The 22,258-nt window shown below is 40.0% G+C and overlaps 3 protein-coding genes and 4 non-coding genes across 8 annotated transcripts; 2 read left to right on the top strand and 5 right to left on the bottom strand.

Moving 5' to 3' along the window:
- The first annotated feature begins 472 nt into the window (after positions 1-472).
- map2k1 (mitogen-activated protein kinase kinase 1) lies at positions 473-11,364 on the top strand. The gene is made up of 11 exons (XM_085165352.1): positions 473-770; positions 8,158-8,368; positions 8,676-8,822; positions 8,998-9,075; positions 9,211-9,262; positions 9,809-9,933; positions 10,089-10,296; positions 10,467-10,531; positions 10,656-10,714; positions 10,816-10,861; positions 10,937-11,364. The coding sequence occupies exons 1-11, from the start codon at positions 688-690 to the stop codon at positions 11,048-11,050; spliced, it is 1,188 nt and encodes a 395-aa protein (XP_085021478.1). The 5' UTR covers positions 473-687; the 3' UTR covers positions 11,051-11,364.
- A 15-nt stretch (positions 11,365-11,379) lies between these two features.
- Positions 11,380-14,903, bottom strand: rpl4 (ribosomal protein L4). Its single transcript, XM_085165353.1, has 10 exons — positions 14,772-14,903; positions 13,954-14,125; positions 13,759-13,865; positions 13,387-13,525; positions 12,971-13,095; positions 12,698-12,827; positions 12,198-12,354; positions 11,898-11,981; positions 11,593-11,713; positions 11,380-11,502 (listed from the first exon to the last, which is right to left on the bottom strand). The coding sequence occupies exons 1-10, from the start codon at positions 14,772-14,774 to the stop codon at positions 11,431-11,433; spliced, it is 1,110 nt and encodes a 369-aa protein (XP_085021479.1). The 5' UTR covers positions 14,775-14,903; the 3' UTR covers positions 11,380-11,430.
- On the bottom strand, positions 11,788-11,854 carry LOC146515458 (small nucleolar RNA SNORD18). The gene has a single exon (XR_014875522.1). It is a non-coding gene; the product is annotated as a small nucleolar RNA SNORD18 (small nucleolar RNA).
- On the bottom strand, positions 12,060-12,130 carry LOC146515457 (small nucleolar RNA SNORD18). Its single transcript, XR_014875521.1, has one exon. It is a non-coding gene; the product is annotated as a small nucleolar RNA SNORD18 (small nucleolar RNA).
- Positions 13,182-13,280, bottom strand: LOC146515456 (small nucleolar RNA SNORD16). Its single transcript, XR_014875524.1, has one exon. It is a non-coding gene; the product is annotated as a small nucleolar RNA SNORD16 (small nucleolar RNA).
- LOC146515455 (small nucleolar RNA SNORD16) lies at positions 13,585-13,683 on the bottom strand. Its single transcript, XR_014875523.1, has one exon. It is a non-coding gene; the product is annotated as a small nucleolar RNA SNORD16 (small nucleolar RNA).
- Positions 14,904-15,237: 334 nt separating the features above from the next.
- zwilch (zwilch kinetochore protein) lies at positions 15,238-22,245 on the top strand. Of its 2 annotated transcripts, none has more exons than XM_085165345.1 (18): positions 15,238-15,440; positions 15,531-15,573; positions 15,659-15,751; positions 18,126-18,268; positions 18,382-18,572; positions 18,696-18,775; positions 18,856-19,011; positions 19,200-19,271; positions 19,357-19,450; positions 19,544-19,596; positions 19,686-19,788; positions 19,871-19,950; positions 20,078-20,234; positions 20,334-20,362; positions 20,440-20,576; positions 20,699-20,794; positions 21,569-21,684; positions 21,772-22,245. In XM_085165345.1, exons 1-18 carry the CDS (start codon positions 15,343-15,345, stop codon positions 21,858-21,860), a joined length of 1,830 nt encoding a protein of 609 aa, XP_085021471.1. In that variant the 5' UTR covers positions 15,238-15,342; the 3' UTR covers positions 21,861-22,245. The 2 variants fall into 2 exon arrangements, with proteins under 2 accessions (XP_085021471.1, XP_085021470.1); XM_085165344.1 differs by having other exon boundaries at positions 19,683-19,788.
- The last annotated feature ends 13 nt before the right edge of the window (positions 22,246-22,258 follow it).

Below are 22,258 nucleotides of genomic sequence, written 5' to 3'. Positions count from 1 at the left end.
TGGCCATGTTAAATGTGGTCGAAGTTTCGAATAAAGAGGTCAGTTTATGTATGAGTAATCCCTGTGAGCCAAAAGCTCAGATTTCAGACTTCTTTAAGTGCTCAGTTTCAGATCATTTATGTCAGTGAGAGTTTAAAGCCCTTAAAGCACTCAGCTCTGGGCCCATCCAATTGTTGTTCAAACTTTCAGTTTAGGAGGGGCAGCCAATCCGAAGAAAGAGGCTAAAGTGATTTGTTTTAGGATGAAGTCAGTGACAGCATTTCTTATAAATGAAGTTTTTTTTAATGCAAAGCTACTCTAGTTTTGGCTAATAGGCTCCTTTTAGTGACCGCCTTCCCGTTCGTTTAAAGTTTAAACGAAACTTTAGGTAACAGCATGTTAATACCGCCTATCACCAGCAGAGGGAGAGCTGCAACAAGCCCAGCCACGCTTTCCGGAAGACCAATGAAAATATTTTGTGACGTTTCATTCACCTCCACCCATTAAGAAGAAATCAGCTGCTCAGCCTTGCAGTGCATTACAACCCTTGCCTGTTTCTTCCCCTGTCAGTCAGTGCCGATAAACAGTGTCTTCTCAATATCAGAGACCCCTTCTGTATCGGGCTTCCGTCTACACTGCTGCAGCTCGTGTGTTGATTTGTTGTTGTTGTTATTTTTTTTGTACACCAGCTTGTTTCTTGCACGTAACATGCAGAAGAGAAGGAAGCCTGAGCCGATCCAACTCAACCCCATCCCTGATGGAAACACTATCAACGGCAGCGGTGCCACAGAGTGAGTGTCAATATTAATCTGCTTCTGATATTCAGGTAGGGGAATGTAGTACACAGATACCTGCTTTCTGATATATAACCTAATATATGTTACATTCAGTATGACAGCAGCCAATACCGTGTGTGTGTGTGCTCGAGTACTCTGCACCAAGTATTTGTGTGGGTTCCTGAAACCTTGTCCTCTACTGCAACTATTGATCATTTGCATTGTTATCTGTTGCTGTACTGAGAAAATGAATTTTTTTTTTTTTTAAATCTGAAAAGTTACTGACACGTTAACCATTGACCATTCCTCAAATAGCTTATGTGGTTTGGGTTGCATGTAGCATTTATATAGGCTACAGCATTGATTGATTAATTCTTTAGATTTACTCTTCGAGCACAATCCAAGACACAGAGATACTCCGTTCACACTGAAATAAAACAGGGAATAAACAGAGGTTGCTCACATTGATAATGTTTGGCTCTAAAAAAATGTGTGAACAGTTATTAAAACAGCCACTAAATCATAATTCCGTACACTACATGATAACTGGACTATTTGTTGCACACTAATCAGCTATCAAACAGTTAAAGAAGTTTAATTTTTAATGATGTAAAATGGAGAAAACTGAAAACTCATTTCACTTTATCATTTCAAGTGCTAAATAGCTAAGTCCTCGTGATTTCATTCATTTTCCCGTTTTACTCATGCCACAGGTCATTTTCACAAATTATCATTGTTACTGTGTTTCTCATTATAATATTTATGTAACTTTTGGCTGTCAAGTCCTCTTTGTGGTGTCATAGATGGACAGGTCTCCGTGTTACTCTCACAGCCCACTTGGTGTGATTAGTCAGAGATGGAGCTTTCCAGCGAGGCAGCACACAGAATTATATTTCTGTCTGCTGAAGAAGTTCTGCAAAGGCCTGCTCCCACCACTGTTTGACAAAACACAGTAATGGAGACATAAAATTGTTTTGACATCCTCCTCTAGCCCTCAGTTTGCAGAGAAAAGCCCAGTGAGTCCTGCAACAAGCTGGATCGGTTGAGATGAGAATTACGTAACGTGTCATCGGTTATGATGGCTGCTTTTCTGATGCGTTGTAGAGTCTGAATATATTATTGTTTCGTTGTTAGAGCGCACATCTGAAGGCCATCTGTGTCTTTGGCAATGAATTAAAGACTAAAAAAAATGACACTGAGTCACATTTGAATACCATTTTGCATTAAGTAATGGTAATTTTAAAGAAACAAGAAAGATTTTTTTAATGTGTCCACTAGTCCACCACATTAAGATTTACAAAATACAAAAAACAGGAAGAAATATACTTTAGGAAGTTTTTAGTAAGATACAAATTAGAGTAGTAGAAATGTAAAAGTGAGGCCAAAAGTCAATGACATGATATTTGGATACAAACTATAATGTGGTATTTAAAATCCCCATAAACCAGTATCATTTCTTAACTGTTCCCAGTACAAATGAATTTGGAGCATAGCTTGAAAGGTGAAATATATTTTAGAAAAGTTTGACCAGTAAGAAACATAGTTTTAAAAATAGCTCTACAGATCACTAGTATCACTTTGACCTTCGGATTAATCTATTGACCTTGGAGAGGTCAAAGGTTATAAGTGACCTATTTAAAATCTTTACACAGTATATACAATACACTCTATATGTTGACAATACATGTCACACATGCCACAAGTGTAAAACTTGTAGGACTTTTTGTCAGTTTTTGCCCAACAAATCATTTGGTTGACCTTGAAGACCTTGGTGGATGTAAGCCAAACTTGAATGGATTGTTAACATGACCCCACTCTACACCCCTACAAAGTTTGATCAGAATTCATTCAAAACCTTTTGAGTTCTCGTGTTTATTGATACAAGAAATGATACATGTAAATGCTACCAAAAATAGAACCGCCTCTTCTGATTTTTAAAGATTCAGTTTAGTTTTAGCCAAGGGCAGATGTTTGACTTTGGCTTGCATTAGATGGAAAGTCTACTTCTCAGCTTCTCACCATTAAAATATATATCAGCTGATAATCATGTACATGTAATTCCTGTGAACCTAAAGCTAAGGCTGCTGCAGACATTTTGTTTTACATTCCTTTTGCCTAGTTGATGTCAGTAAGGCAGGGATGTCCTTATATGGGCACAGAAAGGGCCCCAAGAATCACCAGATTCTGAACCACTGGACTTGGAAATTTTTCTTCAGTGCTCTACTTAAGAGTTATCTGCAAGTTCTAGAGCAGGGGTGTCAAACTCAAATATACAGTGGGCCAAAATTCAAAACTGGATCAAAGTCGCGGGCTAACATTAATATTCATTGAAAAAAAATCTTCCTCCAAATATAACAAGGAATCTTTTCTTATGGACTCAAACAAGTTTTGCTGAAAAACTGAATATGGAACAAGCAAAGCTTAATACTAAACAATATATATAACTTATATAAACGTATATATAACTTAATATTGCACACATGCAAAATCAAAATTCCAATTAAATAACACATCAGTGGAATTCATTTCTTAAATAAAAAATGCATTTGCAGCCTTCTGAATTTAATTTTTATCATTTTATCATTTATCAAATTTTCATTATATTCTCCCACCTGTCCAGAAAGCTCCTGTTTTCTGCCTTTCTTTTTGCCATTTTGGGATAGGTAGCATGGCAGTATTTGCATGGTTGCTATGACTATGGTCAACAGAGGAGAGGGTGCTAATGGGTCCTGTCATGACTGACGTGCCAAAACACCAACAGAGCATTCTGGGAATTGTAGTATTAGCAGTACATGCACTGTATAATACTGGCAGGCCAGCTCTAATATTAATTTTGTATGGCTTCGCGGGCCAAATGTAATTAGGCTGCGGGCCAAATTTGGCCCGCGGGCCAGAGTTTGACACCCATGTTCTAGAGCTTGATCAAATACTTTCTCAGTTGCGAAGGAGTGCTAAAAGAGAAAGAAAGAAGGAAAACTGTTTATTTATTTATACTTTCTTGTGACATCAAAATGAGCCCAATGCTTATTGAGTAACTCTGTTGAAATCTGTTTTGCTGTGGATGTTGTCGCTGTCTGCTCTGTTCTGGATCAGATTTTGAGCTCCAACGTGTATGCAAGAATGTGAAAAGTGGACATTTTGTAGGTTTTGTATGTTGGTTTCAGAATCTCTACATGACTGGTCAAGCAGGAGAAGAACAGCCAATCAAAACAAAGTGGGCTTTTAGAAAGAGGGGCTTTAAAGGGACCGGAGCTAAAATGTCTTTTTCTAGACTGTGAATGAAGTGAGGAGATGCATGAAGGGCTGGTATACGATGAAAGGGGATTATATTGAATAGTGAATTGTGCAAAGCTGTAGTAGAGTTAAAGTATGACGTTTAGGTACAGTGGTTAGCACTGTTGCCTCGCAGCACATGAATCTTGCATTTGGCTTCCTTTTTAGAGTTTGAATGTTTTCCCTGTGCTTGCATGGATTTCTTTTGGGTCCTCTTCCCAAAGATCAATTGGTGATTCTAAATTGGCCGTGGATGTGCATGAAGTGCTGTATGAATATGTGGCTAATGTGTGACTTGGATGGTCTGTAAGACAGGAAAAGCACCAAAAATACTGAATGCATAAAAACATGGAGCTTGAAGTGAGCACAACAGATCAACTTTCAGGACTTAAAGTAATCCGTGTTGGATTGGGGTGCTGACAATGTTAAACAGATGAGCTGTGCCTCTACTTTGTTCATTAGGAGCTATTGATGATGACATAATGTTTGGCGAGAGCCGAGCACATTCCTGCTGCTGCTGGCCGGGCTCTAATGGACTAAAGAGCAACATGTTGGGATGAGGCAACAATCAGGAATTCTGAATCACTGTGGTTTTTTTTGTTTGTTTGTTTTTGAATGAGGGTTCATGTGTCCTCTGTCATGTGAGAATGTGTTATACTGTGGCACTGCTGACATATAGTGACTGCTGTTACTCAAGTCCTCTTTTCCATAAAAACACAGTTCTGTTTGAGTTCAGCTGGCTGAGGGTTTAAGGAAAAGCTAAACCAGTTTCAATCCAGTGATGGTAGATGGTGGGTTTGTGGTAACAAATGTTGTTCATGTTACCAATATCAGGAGTTTGTCACACTTAAATGTTTCAGATCATCAAATAAATATAAATACTAGACAAATGTAACACAAGTAAAGTTTCTAAAATGAGGGTGTTTATCTATTCAGATGTGCTAGGAAATAATTGCAGTGTGCATTAGATACACCATTTCAGCTGCTTGTTAACACAAATATCTAATAAGCCAATCCTCATTGCATTTAGGCATGCAGACATGAGCAAGAGTACAAGCTAAAGTTCAAACTGAGCATCAGAAAGTGGACAGTGATTTAAGTGACTTTGAACGTTGCATGGTTGTTGATGCCAGATGGGTTGGCAACAACCATATCCATAGAGTTTACAGAGAATGGTTTTGAAAAGAGAAAAATATTCAGTGAGCAGCAGTTATCTACACTCCCTTGTTAATGTTATATATCAGAAGAAAATAACTCAACCAGTCTTTACAACCCAGGTATGCAGAAGAGCATCTCTGAGCACACAACACATCAAACCCTACGACAGCAGAAGACCACACTCTGTGGTAACTCCTCTCAGCTAAGAACAGGAAATTAAAGCTACACTCGGCCATGGACAAAAGAAGATTGGAAAAATGTTTCCTGATCCTGATGAGTCACGATTAGTGCTGCAACATTCGGATGGCAGAATTTTGTGCAAACAACATGAAAGGATGGATCCGCTCTGCGTTGTAGCAACAGTTCAGACTTCTGTTGCTATAATGTTGTGAGAGATATTTGCTTGGCACACCTTGGGCCGCTCTGTACCAAAACGAGCATAATAATATCATGGCCCTGAAATCAAACAGCCAAATGAATTTCAACCGTCATTGATTTCAATGTTTACATTTATGATTTAGTTACTGTGTATCATAATGAAAATAGATGGTATAAAAATGTCAGAAAGAGACATTTCCAGAAATCTATTCTCGTAATGTATCGGCGTTGTAGCCGTAAGTAAGAAAACCCACCAGCTGTTTTGAACAGAAGGGGAAGAAAGGGATCATGTTTCAAAGCGCTCATTTAAATTAGCACATTATTCTGGGTAATTTGCAACACGACACAAGATGATTGGATGCTGACACTGGAGAGCAAATATGTTGCATAATGGTTGTGGATGAGCTTAATCCAATCGATGAGCCTCTTACTGAAACCAGACCGTTGCACTCTTGTGAATAAGGACAACCATTCCAGCACGCCAAATGCCTTTTCAGCATGAAATGGCTGCAAGCCATTGGAGAACTGCAATGAGTGGCCCATAAGGATGGAATATTATCAGGGGAGAGCTGAGAACAAATACAAACAGCTTGTTTTGGATAGACCCTTATTCTTGGATAAGCTACTGCCATCACATAGGTGAAAACCTCTCTAAGGTTCTGGGAAACTCAATTATTGATAAATATTGACAGCAGCCATAGTTTGTGGCTCTTTTTTTTTATAATTTATTTATTTAACATATTGCTTACTATATGCTTTTTATTAGAGAGCAACAGATACTCAGTTTTCAATTACAGTAAAAAAAAAAAAGAAGGTTTTCTGAGGAACTCATCCTGGTTTTAATTCCTCCAACAGTAAGTGATTGACACTCACTAAAAATACTGTAATTCTCCCATCTGTTACATTTACTGTGCACCAGGTTCAGCTATCCGTGCTACAGGTTTCTTGAATTGTAATCTTTACAGGGCACCTATGTTTACACATCCGGTAATTTTGCATAGTCTCTTAACGTACCTGCACACGATGCAATGCTTAGAAAAGAGAAACACTCGGGGGAGATACAGAATGTAAACAGATGGAGGTGTAAACAAGGTGTAGAGTTATTGTGCTTCTCACATTCGAGTTCTGCTGGATGTCCTTGTTCTTTAGTGCGGATGGAGCTCAAAAGGCCAGCGTCGTGCTCACTTCTTCCTGCACCTGGAAGGGAGGGGGCCTGCAGTGTGGCGCTACTGTAGTCCCTCCCTCGTACATTGTGTAGAGTGTTTCAGGCTTCTCCTCCTCTCATCCTCCTCCACCTCCAGCTCTTGTCGACAAAACGCCCACGCCACCCACAGCCAGCTCAAACTCGGCACCTCGTCTCCATGGATATGCAGGCCTACTGTCAAAAATAAAACCACTTAACCCTCCCTTTGCTGTGCGGAGCTGTGCAGGGAGAAGAGCTGCTCTCCAGTGAGTCGTTATTAAGTTAAAAAAAAAAAGATGAGGAATAAAAAGCGTAATTACCACTAAGACTGATGAAGATCTTCTCATCACCACATAGTCGTATTGTCACGAAAATCTGGTAGGCTGGCAATGAAATAATTCATTTAAATGATTTTCTTTTAGCTGAATGAAGACAGCAGCACATATGAATCATACATGCTTTTGTTTGATACTTTAATCATTTGCAGCGTAAACAATTAAATTGCAAAATTTTAACATTCACAGGCCAAATGTTTGACACTAATAACAGGACATCTCTATGGTCTTCACAGCAGCTTCCAGCTAATACTTTTTAAAGTCTTAGAGTGGCTGTGCGTGGCGGTGTGGACAGTGTTTTGAGGCAGTTGAGTGGGAGGTCAAAGGGCAGCAGATCAGCAGAGTTCACTAGACAATTAGTTTCTCAAGGAAAGATCGTTTAAAGCTTTCTCACACTGGGATATGAAAAGGGATAATAAAGCACACCCAGCTCTCTCTGCTGGCTCCCTCTTTGTTTAACATTATTCCTGAGGAATGTGCGGGAGTACTACACTTAGCTCAGTCTTATCTCTGAGGATGACATAATAGATGCAGTAGGTCTGGATGAGGAGTATGTGGGTATCTGTGGTGAGCAGATCCCAGCAAGCTGAATGTGGGGGAGTGAGTGTGACAAGGAGAAAAACCTTACTAATGTTGAACAGTAGTTTGAAATCTAGATATATCTAACTTGAAGAAACACAATCTATGGAGCAACCATACTGTATTTATAATATTTATGGATATTAAAGTTTATTTTTATGGCCTTGTGTTTTTGTACACTGCTCTGCTGGCTCTTTTCTGTTGCACTAACTATTAAAAGTTTGGACTGGTAATCAAATTTGACTTGCCATAAGTCGGTATCCATGGATCGGAAACACCTTTTTAAGTCACACATTTCTTGGGAGACTCACAAATTCAGACTTTTGGAACTCAAACCAATCATGTGAGATGAAAGCATGAGGAATGAAAATAGTGGGACCACCGGGTCATTGATATCTAATGAGAGGAGATCTGACAGTTTAGTCTCTGAACTGAATACAATAATAATTCACGTTTCTCATCGTCGTCTGTCTTTTATTACTTTACTCTTAACAAGAACAAACTTGGAGGCACTGCAGAAAAAACTAGAGGAGCTCGAGTTGGATGAGCAGCAGCGGAAACGCTTGGAGGCCTTTCTGACACAGAAGCAGAAGGTGGGAGAGCTGAAGGACGATGACTTTGAGAAGATCTGCGAGCTCGGTGCCGGCAACGGAGGAGTTGTCTTTAAGGTTTCCCACCGACCCTCGGGTCTGATTATGGCAAGGAAGGTAAGCTGCAGCACAGCTGTCTGAAAGCTATTTTTTACTCCAGTATGTCCAAGAGGCATCATTACTCCAGTGTTTGTGCACAGCCTTAAATGTGGGTTAATGGGACAGCAGACCGTCCGAAAACTCAAGTGTTGCTGTTAAAAATTGTCCCCTAGCTGAAACAAGATGTGCTTCAATATTAAATCTTTTTCCTTAATGACCATTTTTGGTCATAAAGCATGTTCTTGTCTATGCTTGTGTTGTCTAGCATTTGTCTTCTCTGTGTTACGGAAGCATAATTAAAAACATGAGCCCTGCTGTGTTCCAGCTGATCCACCTTGAGATTAAACCAGCCATCAGGAACCAGATCATTAGGGAGCTGCAGGTGCTACATGAGTGCAACTCCCCATATATTGTGGGCTTCTACGGGGCTTTCTACAGCGATGGGGAAATCAGCATCTGCATGGAGCATATGGTATAGTTTATTAATGTTATGCTTGCCAGTGTTTTCCCCGTAGTGTTTTTGCTTTCTTTTACAGACTATACTGAAAGTTGTTAGGTATTTCTTGCCCTCCATTTACAGCCTGGTCGGCATGGGAACAAGCTATTTTTGATAAAATGTGTTGTTTGTTCCCATCTGTTGTTCATAGGATGGTGGCTCCCTGGACCAATCACTGAAGAAAGCAGGCAAGATCCCAGAGCAGATCCTTGGCAAAGTCAGCATTGCTGTGGGTAGCTTTAATACCTCTCCCACTTATTTCATGCTCTGGCCCTCACACTAGAGCTAAGTTTCTTGTACTTCTTTGGCAGTACCAAATTATCCGTGCCTTTGCTGTGCTGTTATGCAATGTTTGTCTTTGCAGGTAATTAAAGGTCTTTCCTACCTGAGGGAGAAGCACAAGATCATGCACAGAGGTCTCTATTTCAATTAAATATAATTTCATTTTCTTGACCTGGCCTTTAAACGCATAAATACCTTTCCTTAGTTTTGCTATACATAAAGTCTAGATCAAATCATATGTCTGGCACTAGCAGAGAGGTGAAGATATGATTACATGGACGTCTGATTTGGTTTTTGTATTAGCCAGTATGTTTTTGTTATGTCTGAGGGGGAAGTTTAAAGCTCTTGTTTTTTCTGATAGTTACATTTGAACAGATTTTTTTTCACTTTAACATTTCTTTCTGTCATATTGTGGTCATACTGGGTGTAAAAGCTTGTTTTCTAACGTAGAAGTGGAGGCGTGACCTGACAGCAACACAGTGATCACCTACCTCTTGTTTTAATACAAACTTAGAATACAGTCAATCCCTATTTAAAGGCTCAGTTAAATCTTCGTTGTAGGGATGAAACTGTAAAACGAGTCAGCACAAAATGCCTGCAGCAGTTTGTTCTGTGCTGATGCTGCCTGTTGAAACACTTGCCCACTGTGTTCTTCTAAACACTGCGTGTCCCTCTTTCAGATGTCAAGCCTTCTAACATCCTAGTGAATTCCCGTGGTGAGATCAAGCTGTGTGACTTTGGAGTGAGCGGACAGCTTATAGACTCGATGGCCAACTCCTTTGTGGGCACTCGGTCGTACATGTCGGTCAGTTAAAATGGAAAACTCATCAGTAATCTGGCTGCAAGTTTACGTGTGCCACTTAACATAGCTGTCATTTACCTGCAGGTTTAGAAATGTAATAAAATAAGTAAAAGCTATACTACTGATAACTGACACTACTTGTGTTATGTGTTGTTTAGCCTGAGCGCTTACAAGGCACCCACTATTCTGTTCAGTCGGACATCTGGAGCATGGGTCTGTCACTGGTTGAAATGGCCATTGGACGCTTTCCTATTCCACCACCTGATGCTAAGGAGCTCGAACAGATTTTCGGCTTCCCAGTGGAAGGGGAGGCAGCCTCCAGTGATTCCTCCCCAAAGCCGCGGCCCCCTGGGCGACCCGGCAGCTGTAAGTCTGAGAAGGCTCTGGTTCTTGCTGTAACTCTGAAGTTACAGCAGCTTTATATCATTTCAAAAAGCTCTGATGAAATAGCTTAAATAAGTTACAGCATAGTCATTGAAGTAATTACACATCTAACCTACAAGGGGCTGATTATTTTGGTTCCACCCCCTTAACAGCATATGGCCCAGACAGCAGACCTCCGATGGCCATTTTTGAGCTTCTTGATTACATCGTTAATGAGGTGAGTTTACTGGATTTATCTACACATGCTGGTATGATGCAGATAGATGCTAGGCTACAGTGTATTAATGCCTTTAGGAGCAATTTAACGCGGTATTTGACTTACACAAACCTCTAAATTTCAGCCTCCACCAAAACTGCCTGCTGTATTTAGTTCTGAATTCCAGGACTTTGTTAATAAATGGTAGGTAGAAGACAGTTTTCTCTCACCTACACTGCACATAATCTTATGCCACCTAGTGGTGTTTTACAGAACTACACTAAGATGTTTTGTTTCCACTCCAGCTTGATTAAAAACCCAGCAGAGAGAGCAGACTTGAAACAGTTGATGGTAAGATTTGCACTCTTAATATTCACTTATTAAACTCCTTATCTCTATGCATCTAAAAGTTCTCCTTTTCTTCAGGTGCATCCTTTCATTAAAAACTCTGAAGCAGAGGAAGTTGACTTTGCTGGCTGGCTGTGCACCACCATTGGACTCAGTCAGCCTTTGACACCAACACATGGTACCATAATGTGAGGCCTGTTCTGCCTACAACACCCACATCAAAGTCTTCTAATGACTAATTTCTATTATTGGTATATAAAACTGTTTATACTGATTAAAGTGTACAAACCTAAATGCCAAGTGAAACTATGTATTGAACGAGTCTTTGGGCTACCTTGCAGGCCTTCCTGAAAAGCCATCTTTTTTCTAAAGATTTAATTTAATCTTGACAAATGCTGCTCTACCTGTGCTTGATATTCCTTTGTAACCCCAAGTCTTCACAATGCAAAACCTTTGCTAGCTTATGTGGAATAAATAAGTCCTGTGAATAAAAAGTTTGAATGACAGGTCTGACTCATGCATTTGAAACAACTGATTTATTCATCACTGAACTCCAGTCTGTATGTATTGGTTTATGCCTTGGGCTTAGCAGGTGCACCCTTCTTTCCAGGCCTCTTCTTGGGTTTCAGCATCTTGGCCTTAATCTATGGTGAGAACAAAGAGGGGCTCTGAGTTACCATCAACAAATAGACATACAGTTTTTAACTTTCATCTTTAACTGATCAGGCTCTTACTGCAGGGTCATGCTTGAGGATGGCGTGACGTCTTGCTGTCTTGGCGTAAGGATTCAGTTTGAGCATTATGTTCAAATTCTTCAGAGGATTCTTCTTCAGAATTCTGCGGTTGAGCTTCTTGCTGTAATGACAATACAATCCACCCTTGAATATGTGAGCTTCTGCTTAACTACAACTTCAGTGAAAGTTTCTGCATCACTCAGGACTTCCATATAATCAGGGTTCAGAAACACGGACCTGAAGTGGAAAATCATCATAGCTGGCAAATAAGACCTCGGGGGAAAACTACACTGAAAAATGCTTACTTGGGTGCACGAAGTGCTTTCTGGATCTCCTCACTCTTCAGAATCCTGGTCAGATCTGTATTGGTCATCTTGTGCATTGGCAGGCTGAAGGAAGAAGAGTCAAGAATTAAAGTCCCTCGTGCATGAAGGCAAAAAAGTCATATGATAAGTTTTATGTTGCTCAAACTCAGAACTTCGTTAAATATCACATAGTTCAAAAACACGGACCATGAAGTGGAAGCTCATCACTGTTGTACACCAGCATGATACACTGCACTTGTACTTTTAGAGTGCATGCTCTCAAAATACTCAAATACTCACTTGTAGTCAACCTTCAGGGAGGCAGCCTTGCGCCATGTGCCGTACAGGTCATCCAGCTTGCGGAAAGCACTCTCGGTCCAGATGCAGAACCGTCCAACGTGACCACCGGGAGCGAGCCTCAAAAGGTTCAGTTTGTTCACGTTCAGCAGAGTGATGCCTGCAAAATGCAGCACAATCAAACATCTGCATGTTGATGAACCAATTATCTTAAAGCTATAGTGAGTTTTAAAGGGCAATTGACTTATTTAAGACTCAACTATGCTATAAACACTACAATTACAACTCATCAGTATTCGGGCAGACTTGAAGTTACACATGCATAAATGAAGAAAACAATTAGTTTAATTGAAAGCAAAGTGTTAGTTTTAGAATCTTGGTCATTTTATTCCATTTCATCCAATAGAATCAACCATTTTAACTATACCTTAATTAAATGTAAGAATCATAATGTCCATTTTCTAACACCGTAATAAATTCTAAATTTTAACCGGGACATTTACCGGGGATATTTCTGAAGGCTTTGGTTAAGCCAGCATCTTGGTTGTAGATAATGCACGGCCCTCTGCGCTGGATACGTCTGCGATTCCTCATCTTACCCTTACCGGCACGCATACGCTGAGAGGCATAGACCTGAGAAGAGCAAAGAAAACTCCATTATTAATAATTAGTTGCTCCTAGTGCCAACTCAAAAAAAAAAAAAAAAAGGAATGATTTGACTTCGGGGAAACTACTGATGAAACTCAGTGTTCCTCAGTGTTTTGAGGTTACTGTACCTTCTTAATGTCATTCCAGGCTTTGAGCTTCTTCAGCAGCAGCACTGCCTCCTTGGTCTTCTTGTAGCCTTCAACTTTGTCTTCAACCACCAGTGGGACCTCAGGGATTTCCTCAATGCGGTGTCCTAAAAGGGAAGATTGTTAAGAATCAGTCAAAGACAATGACAGAGAAAACTGCTAGGACTATCAAAGTTACAGCATTAACTACACTTGCTCAGATTTAAAGGACATCAATACTCTGTGACAGCTTAGAGACGGCAGGCAACCGTCACTGTTCACAAGCTCAGACGCAAATTACACCATCACAGCAAGTCAAATGTTGGGCTGAATCAAAAAGGGTTCATTTTTGGTCAAAATATATTTCCATGCTGGTTTCTACCAATTCATGTCCCATTCAAACATCTTTTGGCTCTTACCTTTGGACATCACAAGTGCAGGAATGGCAGAGGCGGCCAGGGCAGAGCAGATAGCATAGCGCTTCTGGGGTACGTTGATCCTGCGGTGCCAGCGGCGCCAGGTTTTAGTGGGGGCAAACATACGACCACCACGACACATCTAGACCAAAGTCAAGGACCACTGACTTAAAACACTTAAGTAAATAACTATTTTATACCTGCTCAGACTCAAGGTTCATCAGCCATCTGTGCCAGCATATGACAGCAGGCATTCTGTCACTGGTCACAGAGTCAGACGCAAATTACACCATCACAGCAAGCCCACAGAATTTAGTTTGCCTCAGTATACATATTACAAAGTGGGAAAAACGCTTGTAATCATCAAGAGGATACGTTTCCAAAAGCACCCTGGCCAGAACGGTGAGTACCACCACCTCTCACACGAGGAATACGGGCCACAGCTCTTCCTGTACCCCAGGACTCTGCACTGGTCTGGTGGCCTAAAACACACATAACACATAATCTATATTGTGTACATAACACCTTAATGAAACGTTTACTATATGCCAAGTACATTTATGCACTCACCTGCCAGTTCGCTGACTGCATAAGGCTGGCGGTTGTTCTTGCGCATGTTGGTGTGCACAAAATTCACCACATCAGGGCGAATAGGGGCCTTGAACACTGCAGGCATGACAACATTTTTGCCTGAGGATTCTCCTTTCTCGGAATACACCGAGATGAGGGGTCGGGCACAAGCCTGAGAAAGAAATAACCAATCGTTAGATGTATTCTGTCAGAATGTTATGTAGGCAATTCAAGAGTCTGTAAACCTGTGTAGCATGTGTCTTTAAGACATCCAGGCATGTGACAGGAGAAAAACTACTCACTTATAATTCAGATTTAAAAGGCAGATTAATCTTGACGTAATTGCAGTTTCAATAAAATATCCCTGCTTTAACCGACACAATCAAAGTAAGGTTTCATTTAGCCAACATGAAATCTGCCTCGGTTAGCCTCAATTTAGCTTGTTTCTGCTAAGACGACTTGGCCAGGTTGTTTAAACGTAACATTAATTGTAAATAATAACGGCCGAATATAGCGCATGGATAAATTCAAATGACAGAAATAACCATCTAACTTTAGATGCCATCAAAGTACACAAGATCAGCCTTCAGTGATCTACCCCTGAAAGGACAGCCACACGTGTAACTTGTAGCCGCTCACTCAAAATGGCTCCTCGTGTTAGCTTTGCTAGCTAGGAGCGTTTCAATTTGCTGCTATACTGCATCGGAACCTATGATTTCCAAATTCACAAAACACGCGCTTGCTTGTTCAACACGAACAACAATATGAAGACTCGTGTATTATATCACGTTAGCCTTGAAAAACATGGAAATTCTCACCATTTTCGGTAGTTATTTTCGGCTCGCCGGGAACCACGCTCCTCACGGTATGGCGGCCACAGTAAAAAAGGAAGTTGGCGATTCACCCTACATGGTTTATGCCTCCGCTTTAAATCACCACTTCCGGTGTCAACATCGTCGTGACAAGTCCTTTGTATAACTTCATAAAACGAGCACAGGAAAAGGAAAAAGAATACACAGCATAAATAATATAGCATGTTTAATTTGTCAGTGCTTAACCATGTTTAGCCAAGCAATTTTAAAACCGTTCTTAAACATGGGACTATTTCTTTACTCCATGTTGGCGCAGGAAAGATTGAACCATTTCTTTCCTCGTTATTTTTAATCAAATATTTTTTTTATTTTATTTAAAAAAAATCTTGTATATTCGTATTTCTGATACATTTTCAATCATTTTCTACCTCATTATTTTATTTATTTCTTTATAAGGGAAGTGTGTGTTCACCTATGACCCCATGTCGTCACCCTCTGCTTTTCGAGCGCGCGACTGTCAAAATATCAACAACGGATTTGTTAACTTTAAACTCGTTTAGCCACTTTCGTATGTTTTATGTACATCCTTCCTTCTGTAACAGGATACACAGACCATAATTTGGCGATGTGCTCGAAGATTATATCTAGGGCTAAAGAGTTTTTCACGATTCTTCGGTGAGTTTTGGATGCATAGCGATTCTAACAAAAAGTTAACCCTCAGAATGATGGGTGAAACAAAGTTAATTTCTGTCGTGTTGATTGCAGCTCTCTTCAGGATGCGGAAAGCAGTGATCCGTATATATATGAGGTAAATTCGTGCATCCTTAAGTAAGCTGTCGTGAGTCAATGCATCTGTCGCTGTTACAGTAATGTTGATATCTTTTGGGCTTCAGGAGGAGGTCCAAATAGTGAAGATGAACGGAGACGGAATCCCTGCGGTGAATATGTATTGTGGGAACCAGACAATCTTCGTCTGTGAAAAAGCTGTGAGTAATGTCAGTCCATGGACTCATTTACCATATCGAAAATATGTAGACCCAATAATAAAATTTTACTTTGTAAGATTCTACTTTTATTTTACTTTACTCTTTTAGGAATATTTTTACCTAGTTGTGTTTATAGCGACACAGCATACAGGAATAATTGTTGACTGGCTCTGACTTTTGTTGTAAAACATTTTACTTTGTTTATCTCTAGCATCCAAACTACTAATACATCTCAAGGCCTTTTAGGCCTTTTGTAAAAGCTGTGGACCTGCTTTTAATTTGAAAATCTGCTTATTCATATAACTTCAGGGCTTGAGAAAGATGGTTCATGTCTTTACAGGGTGCATTACCATGGCAACGTATCCTGCAGACCTTTCTATCAGAAAACAAGCGTGAGACTAATTGGACTCTTTTATAGAAATTTCTTTTTTACTCTCCAGGGGAAACGTAAACACCCCATACCTTCACCTCACATATCTCAAGATGCCCCTCGCTCCACACCTTGCCTCCTGTTGACCAATACTGTCTTCACTTGCAGTCTAAACTTATTACTTTCCATTTTCTTACATTAACCCATTTCTCTCCTTTCTAAAGAACAAAGCGTAGACTGGTTTTGTCTCACCAGAGGATTGTTCTGCTAAAAGATCTGTCCCTATCTACATCCTGTAACTTTCCCTGGAGCAGATTACATTTGAGATTAAAGATCACCACATAGTGACCAGTGGTAAATGGACTGATCCTTATATACACTTTTCTGCTCTAACTGAGTGTTCATCGCACTTTGTACTACAAGTTTCATTCACCCAATCACGCACACATTCATAAAAGTGCCTTGTCTATCATTCTTAGATTAGATTAGATTTGATTAGATGAAACTTTATTAACCCGTCATGTGGGTTCTTTCAGGAAATTCAGTTTCCAGTAGTACAGCACCGAAAGAAGTTACATGTTACAGAGTTACAGAGATGAATGGGGGCAGCTCGAGGTTCAATAGTTGGAGAAACCGGGAACTACCGACCTTCTAAATAGTTGACAACCTACTGTACCTCCTGAGCCACAGCTGCCCCGTCCTAATCAGTTCTCTGGGAAAGGTGTCAGGATTCCTGCAAGTTCCCTTGGACCCTTGTGTGTGGATAGTAGAAGTTATTTACATTTTTTTAATAGTGTCTAAAGTATTTGTCTTTAACTGATGAGCATCAGACAGAAATTCATTCATAGGTAAAACCTTACTTCTTGATATTATTTATTTTGTTCCCTTGTTTGCTGCAACCAGTTTAAAAAGAAAATTATTGTTCAGTAAGGATTAATATACAATTCCAAAACTGGGCACCTCTTTGTATTTGTTACATTTGAATTCAATTTTTTTATGTATTCCTACTCTCAGACTGTTAAACACCACGTGGCCTGCAGCTAAAAAGAATCTCTTACACCCTTCGAAAAATTCATTCCATGAAATAACATTTGCAATCCACCACATTTAGAGAACAAAAGAATGAGGTTTCTTATACAAATGGCAGAAATGAATTTCCTTTGAAGGGTGGCTGGCCTCTTCCTTAAAGATGGAGTGAAGAGCTCAGTCAATTGAGAGGGGCTCAAAGTAGAGCGGCTGCTCCTCCATATCGAAATGAGCCAGTTGAGGTGGTTCGGGCATCTGACTACGACACCTTCTCCATGGCTCCTAGCTGAAGTATTTTAGGCATGTCCAATTGAGAAGAGCCCCCAGGACAGACCTAGAGATTATATCTCTCAGATGGCTTGGGAACAACTCGGTGTCACCCTTGGATGACTTGGAAGAGGTGGCCAGTGTAAGGGAACTCTTGGCTTCTCTGGTGAGACTTCTGCCCCGGTGACCAAATCCCGGATAAGCAGTAGAAAATGAATGGATGTGTCCACCAGATTCTCCCTTGTCCTAATGATAGAGCACTGATACTGACAAGTATCTTAACATACATAGTTTCCTTCTTCTTCTTTTTTACTGGCTTTCCTGGTTTTGTTTTCCTTTGTAAAATTTACTCACTCCGTTGACAGTAGACTTATCAATGTTTCTAATTGGTCAGATGCTGTCAATGCTGCCCTTAGACAATGGAAAGATAACTGGGCATGTAGAGCTTGCTTCACTGTTACAGGGTTCAGGACTGTGTTTTAGTCTAGATGGGCAGAGACTTTTGGAAAAAAGGATGCAGACACACATTCACTCTCAAAAAGTCTTTCCGTCCAGAATAAAACCTGAGTTCTAGAGTTTTCAAGCTGAAATTGATTCCATTATTCCAAAATTCCCAATTGTAGGAATATTAAAACGCTGAATGTATGCTTAGATGACTAACCAGTCTCCTCCTCGTCGCTCACCATTGAATTGTGCTCTGATTTCACTAAGGTTTCAAAAATAAGCGATCCAGGCGACGAACAAATGACCGAGGCTTCAAACCTTTCTGATGGCGATGCTGATGATGCTAACGACAGTGCCCACGTACTTCAAACTGAAATGGGACCGCAGCCACTTTCAGTCATGAAAGCAAGGTGATTAGTGCTAAGACGTTTAAAATTTCATTGCAAAAGAAATACGCGCTGGTAAGATGTGCATATTTAATCAACCACATCTGACAAAGTTTTTTTTCTTCTTCGTTGTACAGACAGTTTCTCTCTTGGTATACATTATCTCAAAATGCCAGCATGTCAGCTGAGGACACGAACCTTCCTTTATACCCTCTGTGGGTGCGATGCGACATGTCTGATCCTGCTGGAACGACCTGGTTTGGGGCTGAAACAGTCTGCGTGGGCACTAAAGTTACTGGTGTCAAACTGTATTCCATCACTTCCAAAGGTATTGCTTAGAAACATCACTCCTCTTTGAATAACCCATTTTTAAACATTATCAGTGCATTTACTGATGATTTTTATGTATTTGTATCACTTATTTTTATTTTCCTGATGTTAATGTTTTTAGGTTCAACTGCAGACAAACAATCCCTCACAACCTTAGAAGAACTGAAGCAAGAGCATAAGAAACGGCATCATCCATCCTCGGTATTTCAGTTTCCATCCTCTTTTGCAAGTCTGTCTGTATGAACGAATGCCCGTATTCTTACACTGATAAATACTTCTAGGTGGGGATTAAAGGCAGTGCCAGGTTCAGCCTGTTTGGTTCCACTGTTGTTGAAAACACCACCATTGAGTCTCAGAGCAGCGTGACTGTGGATTTCAAATGGAGCCATGTGGAGAGTATTCTTGAGACCCCACCCCTGTCCTCTACAGCAACATTAGTGAGCAGCAATAATGACCTCTTATAATAATCCCTTCTTTCCCTTAAAAAGCTTACTTTTTATATTTCTATTTAATTAATATGCTATTATGAATAGAAAAGGAAAACATGTATCTGGAAGTAGTACCAGCAGATGAAGCTGAACAGACACAGACTGATTTTTTAATGTGTTTATCTTTTTTTATGCAGAATATCAAAATTGCCAGTGGAGACATGAGAAGTCCCATGTTTGAGATGTATAGGGAGCTGGAGTTTCTACAGGTTTGTCTCCCACTGTAATCTAAAATGACAGCAACTACCAGCATCCACATAAATAATTAAATATATCTGAATCCTGTTATTTCAGACTCTCGCTGATGGTTTGAGAACTGGTGAGACTGAATGGATGGAACCGCTGGAAAGCACATCGCCTATAAATCTGACCAAGGCTTACCTAGAAGGCATGAAGCACTGCTGAATCAATACATTGTAAATCTGATGTAATGCTACCTGGTACTTATGATTATTTTTTTCATTTTTAATTCTTCTTTCAGAGCTACAGAACACTGCAAAAACACTGCAGGATCAGGCTGCAAGAACGCCTGAGGTAGGATGGAGCCATTTTCACTAAAACATTAATTTGACAATATATCTGCTAGAGTCTTGGGGTTTTTTCCTCTCCATCTTTTTCAGAAGACCTCGAAGCTGAAGTCGGAGACAGAAACTCCCATTTTCAACTCGTTCCTGGAAAGAGGAGATTTGGATTTTGTGGAGCAGCTTTGGGTTCGGATGAGAAAAAGTGAGTTAGGCCTTCCATTCAGGAAACTGGGATGGATTTTAGCATTTTACAAACAGACAGAAAAAAAACCTTTGTATTGCAGGTGTGACTTCATATCAGGACATTGGAGACTGCCTGAAGTTGGTCATTGACGCTCTAAGATATGGTGACATCAAACCCTGGGTAAAAACATAAAACATTTCCGCTTTTGAAAACTTGGAGTTAGATGAGTTTGGATGTTGCAGTTGTTATTTTATTAATTCATTGATTAATTTATTTTTGTTTTGTTTTTTTGTTTCACATCATCCAGATTCACAGAGACAGCAGCAGTTCCCTCAGCAAGCTCATTCTGCAGTCGTACCACCAGCAGATCGAACATGTGTCTCTTACAGGCTTCACGCCTGTCAACATGCTGCTGGAGATGGGTCTGGATAAGATGAGAAAAGACTATATTAACTACCTGATTGGTAACCTTTAATTATTCATTTGGAGCTCTTTCTTTGACTCTGTGTTTGTGTTATGCTCTCTGGATGATAGGCCATTTGCAATTTGTGTTTGTTTCTTAGGTGAAGAACTGACGACTTTAAACCACTTGGTAAGCTTTACACTGTTTCTCAGTTCTTTTCAAGTGTCTGTCAGCATAGTACTGACTCTGAGTAATTTCCTCCACAGTGTTTTTACCTCAGCACGGAGGTGGATCTGCAGGAACAAGTGATCCGACTCAGGAAACTGCACCATCTGCTGGAAATAATTGTGACCTGCAGCACATTCCTTGGTTTGCCCTACGATCGTCTCTTTCTTCTCACGCAGTAAATCTTTTGACTTTTTTCCCACCCCAGTGATATGTGACTGTGCAGAAGTATTTCTTCTTTTAAACTGGTATTTAAATAAACAATTCCCTCTCCTGTTTTTCCCCTTTCCTGTCACATAGATTGTGTTTGCAGCACTACAGAACGTCACCTTATGATGAAGAGCACGAGTTCAAACTCCAAATCAAACCTGCCCTGATCAGTCATTTCTACCAAAAGTAAGGAATGCAAGCCTTTTTACTGCCTGCTTTATTGTGAAACTGGGATATTTGACCTTATTATTTGTGAATATGACATTTTTATAGTGGACATAATCATATTGATAGTGAAAATATGCAACAATTATTTATTGTAGATTTCAGTTCTTTAATCTGTCTTTGTTGTTGGGGGTTTTAATCATCTAATAGTATATAATGCTAGCAGACTGCAAAGTGCAATCAATCTTTTGGCAACTCAGTGATGACACTAAATATGCTTCGCTTATATTATCGATCTAAATCTCTCACCTCAAGCTGAGGTGCAGACATGTCAGATTTAAAGGAGCTGTCACAAATGCCAAGAGAGCCAATTATTCCTTTGTGCCAAAAGACAACGGTTCAACTGAAGATTTCCAAGACACTTCAAATTGAATGAGACACGGTTGGGATGTTAGATCAAAAGTCAATGTAGTATTGCAAACCTTTACATGCAGGAAGGACCTGACGAAGGCGGGGAAAAACACTTAACAAGCAAAAATGTCAGGCCTGTAAACCTCACCACAGTCCAATCTCGACTGAACGGCACATAAAAGTCGACCTGAATGTGACGCCCGCAGAATTCTGGCAGTCTGTTATGTGGAGTGTTGAAAACAGAGATCTCAACGGCATGCGAGAAACCACATAAAACATTTATTGAAAGTCAAAGGATATATTGGTAGATGTTAGGCTTTTTTCTTCTTCTTTTTTTTTTTACACAGAATTGAGTTTTTCTGTGTTCATCTTTGTGCTCTACAGGGAGCACCCAATACTGTGGGGGGTTGAGGTGTCCAGTGGTCATGGTCCTCGTGAGGTCAGGACCTCCTTACATCTTAGTGACAGACCACTGGTTGATCATGTCATCTTTGAAACAGGTGATTTTTATTTACTGAATATATAAGTGATTACCCCAGTAAAGTACCGATAACAATATTCTTCTTTAACTGTTCTTTTGTTTTTAGACTATCCAAATGAAACCGTGAATGGGGACAGTGAGGATCCTGCTTTCTTCTCCACTATGGCGTACTGCAGCCTTGTCAACTTTGCATGAATTTATAAAACATGCTACTAACCCCTCAACAGCAAATTTCAGTCCTTTGTGTATATGTTTTTTGTGTGTATATGTTTTTTCCAGTCACATCTTTATTTTCACATTTTGCTGCTCAAGGAAAGACAGGAAATATTCTGCCAAACAACTTAGCTGTATCTAAATGAAAGTAGATCACCTGACGTCTTTGCAATACCAGTATCCTATAGTAGCAGTTTAATTAGAAACTCTGACTCCTTTTTCCTTCTACGCAAAACCAGTAATTTTAGAGCAAAACGCTTTACACACATCAAATCGATAAAAATCACCAGTTCTTTCAGTTCAGCTCAAATGATGTATTTATATTCACACGTTATCCAATAAAGAAGTGATGCACTTAAATTTTAAATGTGTGCATATGT

The sequence above is a fragment of the Neolamprologus multifasciatus genome, chromosome 7, assembly GCF_963576455.1.
Source record: "Neolamprologus multifasciatus chromosome 7, fNeoMul1.2, whole genome shotgun sequence".
Classification (NCBI taxonomy): Eukaryota; Metazoa; Chordata; class Actinopteri; order Cichliformes; family Cichlidae; genus Neolamprologus; species Neolamprologus multifasciatus.
This window is presented reverse-complemented; position numbering and strand designations above follow the sequence as displayed.

Bases quoted from the DNA above. Each gene is read 5' to 3' on its own strand.
- rpl4 (XM_085165353.1), bottom strand. The intron at 12,828-12,970 runs GTACAGTAACCT...TGCTCTTCTCAG, and splicing joins CCTGGAATGACATTAAGAAG to GTCTATGCCTCTCAGCGTAT. The intron at 11,714-11,897 runs GTAAGCATTTTT...TTGTCATTACAG, and splicing joins AAAGCACTTCGTGCACCCAA to CAAGAAGCTCAACCGCAGAA.
- zwilch (XM_085165344.1), top strand. From the start codon at position 15,343: ATGTACATCCTTCCTTCTGTAACAGGATACACAGACCATAATTTGGCG. The intron at 18,776-18,855 runs GTATTTCAGTTT...AAATACTTCTAG, and splicing joins AACGGCATCATCCATCCTCG to GTGGGGATTAAAGGCAGTGC. The intron at 19,272-19,356 runs GTTTGTCTCCCA...CTGTTATTTCAG, and splicing joins GGGAGCTGGAGTTTCTACAG to ACTCTCGCTGATGGTTTGAG.
- map2k1 (XM_085165352.1), top strand. From the start codon at position 688: ATGCAGAAGAGAAGGAAGCCTGAGCCGATCCAACTCAACCCCATCCCT. The intron at 9,076-9,210 runs GTGGGTAGCTTT...TTGTCTTTGCAG, and splicing joins TTGGCAAAGTCAGCATTGCT to GTAATTAAAGGTCTTTCCTA. The intron at 10,862-10,936 runs GTAAGATTTGCA...CCTTTTCTTCAG, and splicing joins CAGACTTGAAACAGTTGATG to GTGCATCCTTTCATTAAAAA.